This window comes from Octopus bimaculoides, chromosome 25 (genome assembly GCF_046866305.1).
Source record: "Octopus bimaculoides isolate indiv1 chromosome 25, ASM4686630v1, whole genome shotgun sequence".
NCBI lineage: Eukaryota > Metazoa > Mollusca > Cephalopoda > Octopoda > Octopodidae > Octopus > Octopus bimaculoides.
Window position 1 is genome coordinate 21,759,008 of NC_142952.1, and position 9,570 is coordinate 21,768,577.

At 36.2% G+C, this 9,570-nt stretch overlaps 1 protein-coding gene across 1 annotated transcript in view; it reads right to left on the minus strand.

Annotated features, from left to right (window-relative positions):
• Positions 1–7,927, minus strand: part of LOC106876360 (sulfotransferase 6B1) — a 30,424-nt gene extending 22,497 nt beyond the window's left edge. Inside the window, exon 1 of the mRNA XM_014924863.3 lies at positions 7,566–7,927. Within this exon, the coding sequence (XP_014780349.1) occupies positions 7,566–7,818 (253 nt within the window). The 5' untranslated portion in view covers positions 7,819–7,927. The remainder of the gene's footprint in view (positions 1–7,565) is intronic.
• Between the last annotated feature and the right edge of the window lie 1,643 nt (positions 7,928–9,570).

The following is a 9,570-nucleotide window of genomic DNA, read 5'->3' on the forward strand; positions in this document are numbered from 1 at the left end:
TTTAGATGAGACGCAGTTTGGGTTTGTGCCAGGTAAAAGCACTACTGATGCCATATTTCTAGTAAGACAGCTGCAGGAGAAATACCTAGCCTTGGGCAACCTGTCTTGTGTACCTGGCTTTCTGTGACATGGAGAAAGCCTTTGACAGGGTCTCCCGATTCCTTATCTGGTGGTCAATGAGGAAACTTGGGATAGAAGAACGGTTAGTGAGAGCTGTGCGAGCCATGTACAGAGATGCTGCCAGTAAGGTGAGGGTTGGAAATGAGTACAGCAATGAATTCCGGGTAGAGGTAAGGGTCCACCAAGGTTCCGTCCTCAGCCCCCTCCTATTTATCATAGTCCTCCAGGCAATCATAGAGGAGTTCAAGACAGGTTGCCCCTGGGAGCTCCTCTATGCTGATGACCTTGCCCTAATTGCGGAGTCACTATCAGAACTAGAGGAGAAGTTTCAGGTGTGGAAGCAAGGTCTAGAATTGAAGGGCCTTAGAGTCAACCAAGCTAAAACCAAAATCCTAATAAGTAGGAAGGTAGATAAAACACAAACCCCTTCAGGTAGATGGCCCTGCTCAGTATGTAGAAAAGGAGTAGGTAGTAACTCTATAAGATGTACCCGGTGCAAGCTATGGACACATAAGAGGTGCAGCAATATCAAAGATGTGTAGATTTGTGCTGCATCCAAAAAGTAAGGTGGAGCGGAGGTTCTGCTAGGTTCCTCACAGGCAAAGAACATAGGTATGAGAGTTTCTGGGCAGGGAACACTGATGGAGTCTGGGTGGCGGGGTATACTTCTTGTGAAGAAATGGGTTGATATGGTAATCAAGGTAGTCAAAGTCTGTGATAGAATACTTAAGCTTAGATTAGTGCTGCAACATGGATTAGCAACCCTTATCTCAGCTTATGCCCCTCAGCCAGGTCTACCTGATGGACAAAAAGACCGATTTTATGACACCCTCTTGCAGACTACCTTGTTGATGAATGACAGGGACCTTCTCTTTGTGGCTGGTGACTTCAATGGACATATTGGACAACATGCAGGGGACTTCCATGGCATACATGGAGGTTATGGTTTTGGTTCCTGCAGTGAGGAGGGAACCAGGATACTGGAGTTCTGTGATGCAAATGATCTTATGGTTTGTAATACTAACTTCAGGAAACCTGCCAGTCACCTATTCACCTACCAATCTGGTGGACACACTAGTCAAATTGACTACATCCTTGCCAGGAAACGGGAAAGATGGCTACTTATAAATGCCAAAACCTTCCCAGGTAAAGAATGCATATATATATATATTATATACGCAGGTGAATAATACATACATATATATATATATATATATATATATATATATATATAAAATGGTGTAAAACAATGCAATTTTCTAATCAGGGAAAGAAAGAAACCAAACACATCAATAAGACATTTTAACAGAATGTGATGACTGCGTACATGATGAAGGGAACTCTACTGGTTGACTGGCTTAATTCTATTAATAACAAGAAGTGCACTAAGTTTATCCAGTTTGACATTTCTAGTTTCTATTCCTCTATCAACCCAATCGTACTTAACAAGGCACTCTGGCTCGCTCACAACAAAGCAGGTCTCACCAGGGATGAAATTAATGGCATGTTAGCCGCCAGAAAATCTATTATTAAATTCGATAACAGGATATGGGTCCGGAAAGGTACACCCGATAGTTCTGATGTCACAATGGGAAGTTCTGATTCAGCACAAATCGCTGATTTAGTCGGTATGTATATCCTTTATGAGATGGCTGACCAATTCCCAAACATCAATGGAGGTCTATATCATGATGATTGTCTACTCTACCTTCAAAATGCTTCTAACCAAAAACTACAAAAGGTTAAGAATAGTTTAGTTAAATTTTTCCGAAACATGGGCTTAAGCATTGTTTTTGACAAAGATGTAACTAAAGCCAACTTTTTGGATATTACCCTTAACTTATATAATGATTCATATTTCTCATACCATAAACCCTCAACTAATTTAATTTCAGTAATCACTCTAAGGCTATTACAAAGAATTTAGTTAGGAATATTTCACTTAGACTTTCTAGATTATCTGCTAATGTTGATATCTACAACAATAAAGCTGAATTTTACATCTCTGCGTTACTTAAAGCAGGCTATAAAGAAAAAATTACCTATACTAACCCTATTGACATTAATTCTACCTCTATTAATCAGGACATGAAATCAAGTCATAATGATATTAACAATATTAATTTTATTTAGAATAACACCAAATTGAGTAATGTAAATCTGCAGCATAAGGGAAATAACCGTTATTTAAGACCCTTTTTTCATTATAAAAGTACATTGAGGACTTTTAAAGATAATTACCCTAATAGCAAAAGATAATACTCTAATAGTATGTCCTAGCAAAACTGTTTGGTTAATAATTTCATATGGTAAGCAGATCAAATCCAACTTCCCTTACCAGTTTTGTGAAGCTAAAGAAAAGAATTTCCCAAGAAATTCAAGATATTATTCAATTATTAATTCACACCGTATCATGATAAGGTTTTCTAACAAAAAATTTTCACAAATCATCTCTTTGCATAATAATAAGTTGTTAAATACAAATCCACTTAATGAAAATAGTAATATTGATTATGTTAACACTAACCATTCTTTAAATAATAATAACAGAGGCGTTCTTCTTTTTGAAGTTGACTTCAATCGCATTCATTTACTTAGCAGTAATTCTAAGACCAGAAACTCTATTTATCAGTTTAAAATTACTTCCAGTTCTGGCGTCTTTTTTTATATAGGTAGTTCTTCATCTCAGTTACTCTTTTACTCTTTTACTTGTTTCAGTCATTTGACTGCGGTCATGCTGGAGCACCGCCTTTAGTAGAGCAAATAGACCTCAAAACTTATTCTTTGTAAGCCTAGTACTTGTTCTATCGTACTCTTTTGCCAAACCGCTAAGTTACAGAGATGTAAACACACCAGCATCGGTTGTCAAGTGATGTTGGGGGGACAAACACAGACACACACATATATATATATATATATATATATATATATATATATATATATATATATATATATTTATATATATATATACGTATACATATATATACGATGGGTTTGAAAAGAGAGTAAAGCTACAGGAAACCAAAAGACGAATGATCACGATAATCAGTCGGCTACCCTAGCCTAGTCGTTACTACATCCCAATGTAGGATTCCTCACCATACAGGTGTGAAGTCCCCATGAAGGGGTCTTTGTAACTTCAAAGAAGAAATTTTAGAAATATTACTTTATTTGTGTGTAATATGTATGGTTAAAATTTCATCAACATCAAAAATATAAGAATTTTCATGGGGGTTATGGCCGTTATGTATAGAATATAATTTCCAAATTTCATAAAGATCCATTCAGTACTTTTGACGTAGTTTTGGATAAAAAAACAAATGACTAATGTGTGTGTTTGTGTGCATGTGTATGTGTGTGTATGGGTGTATATATGTACAGATATCTGTATGCATGCATATATGTGTACATATTACATGTACATCTATATATATACATCTACATACATGTATGCATATAGATGTATATCTGTATATATATCTATACATATACGTGTACATATACATCTATATGTATACATATACATCTCTCTCTTTCTATATATATATATATATATATATATATATATATATATATATATACACACATATATATATATATACCTGTATATGGATACATTTGTGAAGATATATATATGCATGCATGTATGTATATGTGTATGTATGCCTGCATATATGTGAGAGTATAGTTTCACTGTAGTAGATTCAGTATGAAAATGAAACCATTAAAGTGAAAGTATCTGTCATTACAGTATCGAAATGTGATTGTTTCAGTTTTGATACTGAAATAGTGTAAAAGTTTCATTTTTAAAGTGAAAGTATTTGACATGAGTGTTTTTGTTTCACTTTTGACATGTAATACTTAAATAGTGGAAGAGATATGTTGCTGTGGGCTGGAACTATGCAATAATTTAAAACTTTTTTTTTACTAAAACACAACTGGGACCCTAAGGCATGTGTAGAATTTGAATGAAATTGGTTGTGTAGTTCTGGAGTTTTAGGGATTCACACAGACACACACACACACACACATACATTCTCAATTTTATATATATATGTATATATATATATATATATATATATACATATATGTAGGACCTTCCTTGGCCCTGCCTGCCTGAGATTCGAAACCAAATCCACCTGCTTGTTGCTTGTCAAGCAAGCAAGAAATCCTTTATTTGCATCTTCACACCAGATGATGAATGGGAAACTCTTGACCTCCAAGGACCTGTGCTGGTCACAGAAGGGTCAGTCCTTTGTTTACGATTTGATCCACATTCTAGTATAGTCTATATAACAGAGACCATTTCCTTTCTCACCCCCTTTTATGTCAGTCATGACCAGGAGCAACAATTCCCTTTGTCCTTCACTCATCATATGAAGATAAATTTTTGGCCAGAATCAAAAAAGACAATGCCACTTATATCCTTTCTTCATCTCATGTCAGCACTGTGCATTTCCTTACTCTTTCCCTCTCTACTGGCAAACTGCAACTTCCACACTGTTGACTGCCAACTATTGTCACTGTCACTATGATTACTGCTGTCTTACAAACTACTTGCTGGGCAAATAAAAAAATATAAATAATATACCGCCTTCCTTTTTCTGTAAAGATCTAGTCTTTCTCATTCACAAAATGAGCCCCACTTAATTTTGCTTAGATTGCTTTCAATTTTGGTGTATTGATGCAACTCTGAATTTTGATTACGATCAACCAATTACTTTATCTCGTAAATTAAAGAATCTGATGTTATTTGGAATTAAAGTTGGGAAATTTGGGTAATTTTAGCCAAACAGCAGAGAGCGTGGCATTAGCAGCTTGTTACTATGACAACCGCATGCTGTGTTGTGGTTCACTGTTGTCTGTGCCGCTGTTGTCTATGTTGATTTTTCATACTTATACTTTTCATGTCGTATATTTTTGGGACTCATTGATTCAGGTAGCTGGATTTATGATTTCACTGGGTTAATTATATTCATAAAAATTTTAATTAGGAGTATTTCTTAAACTGTTAGCTTCACATTTCAACATTTAATTGAAATTTAGCACCTGTAACAGGAACTGAGTGGGATATCATGAAACAGAGAGACTGTGTGTGATACAGATAGTTTGACATCATTTTTGAATTCTGCATGCAAAAACATATAAGCTACAGTTATTCTTTTCCTTGGAACAAAATCTTTGTTGATCAGTGTTATTCTTATCATAGTTTATAAATCCAATCATGAAAACGTTACTTAACTTTGGAGTTTTGGAGACACACACAGACACACACATGCACTTCTATATTAATGATGTACACAAATACATGGCAGGTATACATAATACTGAAGTACGCATAAAGAAAACACATACAGACAAATATATTAATATAACAAATTCTTAAAAATGATAAAAACATACAATCAATGAAGAGACAAAAGAAACAGTAAGATGATACATGTTGATTTTAATAGGTATTTCTGTTTATTTAGAAACCTACAATGAACAGGTCAGATGCTAAACTATAAATTTCACAGGGTACAAACTTAAAATTGACACCGCTTCGCTAAACGCAGAAAATTTCTGTCTCGCTATTGGCTAAAAATACCCAGTTTTTTCAATCATTAAACCTCTGTAACTTTTTACTCTCTGTCAATCACTCACACATTCACTCACTAAAAGAAGTAAATACACATGAACATGTATGCAATAGGTGTACGTACGTATGTTTTGTGTATGCATGCGTGCGTGCGTGTGTGTGTGTGTGTGTGTCACTGAAGCCATACATACATACATAACCTCTCTCTCTCTTTTTTCTCTGTCAATCACTCACTACAAAAAGTGAATAAAAAATTTCAGCTATCTCTCTCTCTCTCTCTCTCTCTCTCTCTCTCTCTCTCTCTCTCTCTCATACACACACACACACACACACACACACATACCAGCAACATTACTCTGTCTGTCTCGCACACCCAATCAAATGCGCATGCGCGCAGCACGCCAACTTCAAAAGTACTTCCTGATCCAATTGCGCTCTCTCAGTCTCTTTCGCTTTCACGCCGACTTCAAAAGATCCCCTTTCCCCTCACCCCACATATGTAAAAAAAAAATTTTTAATTTTACGGAAAGCGACGATCTTCTTCAGAAACAAACAAATACATGTGCTTTAAGAAGTGATGAACACGGTTTTCATACTGAAAAGATCACCTACTTTTTTTTTTGTATGGAAAACGGGGAGAGGAGTGACACCCTCGGAAATTTCACCCTCCCCTTCCCGGAATCATTGGAAAATGCTTCTTTTTTTTTTCGTTGAATGAATTACGGTGACCTCCTAATATGCTACAAAACACTTTTTTGTCCGGAAAACGGGGGTGGAGTGAGGTTGCGTGGAACCCTCGGAAATTTCACACACACACAACCAATTTCACAGGAAAATGTTTTTTTGTCACAATGTAATACAAAAAGGAGGAAGGCTTTGGGTATTTGATACCCAATTTGAAGTGGGGGTGGCAGGTGAAGTCAGCTCCGATCTGCTGGAAGCATTTAAAGCCAATGAAAATGAGTTTTACCCAAGCTGGTAACAGGAGATGAAATGTAGGCATAACTTTCTGATCTGGAAACAAAAGCTCAATCCCTGGAATGGCATCACACCTGTTTTCCAAGGACTAAGAAATCCAAGAGCCAGCAATCAGTACAGAAATTCATGGTGGCTATTGTGAGGGATGGTTTTGTTTTGACACTGAGTGTGAACAATATATGTTTGTAAAGTGAGAAAGTTTACCACGAGAGAGAGAGAGAGAGAGAGAGAGAGAGAGAGAGAGAGAGAGAGAGAGAGAGAAGGAGAGAGAGAATGAGAGAGAGAGAGAATGAAAGAGAGAGAGAAAAAGAGAGAGAAAAAGAGAGAGGAGGATGGAGAGGGAGAGAGAGAGAGAGATCTTGGAGCTTTCCTGTCGCTATCACAGATTTAGTAATTTTATAATTAAATGAACATTTTCAAATTTGGCATATAGACATACTTTTTCATGATGAATCCGAGTTTGTGGTTCATTTCCCCATTTATTCCATTTAGCAAAATGTTACAGAGGTTTAAAGTTTGATCATTTTTACCCAATCAGAAAGCGAAAGTAAACATTACAAGACGAAGTTTTAAACAAAACGTAGAAATGCGTGAGAGTTAATAGATATACAGACAATGTATAGTAAATATATAGAGGGAGAGAGAGAGTAATGGTGATGGACAGAGAGTGGGAAATTTGTCGATCTAAAAGTGAGTTATTTCTAGTACTAAACTGGGGTTGTTTTTTTTTTTACAGACGACATTGTGTTTGGGGTGCTGATTTCGAAAGTCAAATTTCTCAAGAATGCACTGTTTCAGAGAGTTTCGCGTTTATATAGTAGATGAACATATACAAGAGTTGTACTGAAAGGAATGCAAAAATATACAGAAATCAAAACGCACTTACCACTGTAAGGATATGCACAAATAAAAACATCATCAGCTTTTTTCTTAAATGTAGAAATTCTTGGTAGACATTCCAAAAGTGAAGGAATTGGCGGATAGATGACTCCATCATGGCAAATAACAAATTTGCTATTTCCTTCTTCATCTTCTATTTTGGTAAAATGTTTAATTATATCATTATTTAACAAACCTTCCGTTGTTGATGCTGAGTTCATCAACAACGACATTAATGATGATGATGATGACGTAGACATGATTTCTTGGTCGCGATGTTCTTAACACAGGGAACACAAGTTACCGACGACAGACAGAAATACGTTTGAATAATATTGTCTCTCACTCGCCTATATCATGAGCTTTCTCAGCTGAACTTCAGCGACAATCACGCCCCCACTCCTTATACCTTGTCTACGTCAATGATTGAATAAAAGTTACAAGTCAGTGGCTATGTCTAATTCTAAAACTGTTTGCTTTCTTTTTTCTTTTTTCTTTTTAGTGTTCATAGCGTGAGTGTGTATGTGTGTTTAAATACATATATAAATACATGCATATGATATGCATTCAGTTATACAGGGGAAACAATACAATCACAATTGGTTGGCATTAAACTACACACATTTATGTATATCTTTTTTACAATCATTTTCTGTGTGTGTGTGTGTGTGTGTGTGTGTGTGTGTGTGTGTGTGTGTGTGTCGCGTGGTTGTATGAGTGAAAGAGAGAGTGTGAGCGGGAAAAGAATGAGGTTGTGTGAAGAGGTGTTTATGTATGGTATGCCTGTCTATGTGCCTCATTACAGATAAAGACCTCTCAAGGAAAATATTTGCCAACTAATTTAGGTTATCTATTCTGTTTGTTTTTTTCTTTTCAGTTTTTGATGATCTTCTACCTGTTTATCTTACCTGTTGGGTGTTGCCTTAAAGAGTACAACTATGACCATCACTCGCAAGACCGGATAACATGCTTTAGCTAAATTGTTGTTGGGTACTCATACAGTCATGAGAAGACACTGACATTTTCTCAGACCTTTCGCCCATTACATAGCAGAACATTGATACTTTAAGTAAGACTGTCTTGAGTTTTATGACTCATAGATCCAGTTAACTGGTTTCCAAGGCATTATAAGAGACCAAGATGATAACACTAGCCCTGAACATGTTTTGGCATATTTGTAGAAAATTTCACGAAAAAATATTAATTTTCCTGGAAGTTAAGAAGAATTTAAGTGGACTCTGTTGGAATTTCCGAAAATTGTCCCCCACCCCCATTCCAAAACACTTTCACCAGAAAGTTTTGTATATTCGGATTCTACATAGTAAATACTATATGCATAGCAAATTTCATTAAAAAATATTCATTTTTCTGAAAGTTATGACCTCCCAAAGTCTGGGAGGTAAAACCCTGTAGTTATGCCGTTTGTCCATCATAGGGTTAGTCATTTAAGGCTGAATAGACTACTCAAAAATATGACATACTGCCCAGTCTGTATGTAGGGCAGGCAGGATTTATGACAGACGAACTGTAGACAGGAATTTCGTTGCGGGATAGTGGATGTACATGTGTGTATGTGCGCGAGTGTGTTTTGTTTTATATATGTGTATTCACTCACACGCGTGTGTGAGTGGGTGGCATTAATTTAATGTATTAAACTTATCTTTATTGAATTATACATAGATATATACAAGATCTGATATACACGTACGTACATACATACGCGCATGCGCATGTCTTCTGCCACCCAAATCCTATTTTCTGATTGGATAAAGTTTGACACACAGAATAACTGCAGACCTAACGAAATATTCATAAGTTGTAGCAGCACTGGGCGAAGATACGGCAACAAGAGTGCTGAACATTTTAACCCCACCCTCAGCAACGTGCAAAAATACCACATCAAAAGGCAGACTAGCGAATACATTCCAGCGCAGCGAACGAGAAGCGGCAGCTAAGATACTGGAGGAGAAATTAGGCGATTCTAAGCCTTCGGAGTTGATGGACAAGATTTG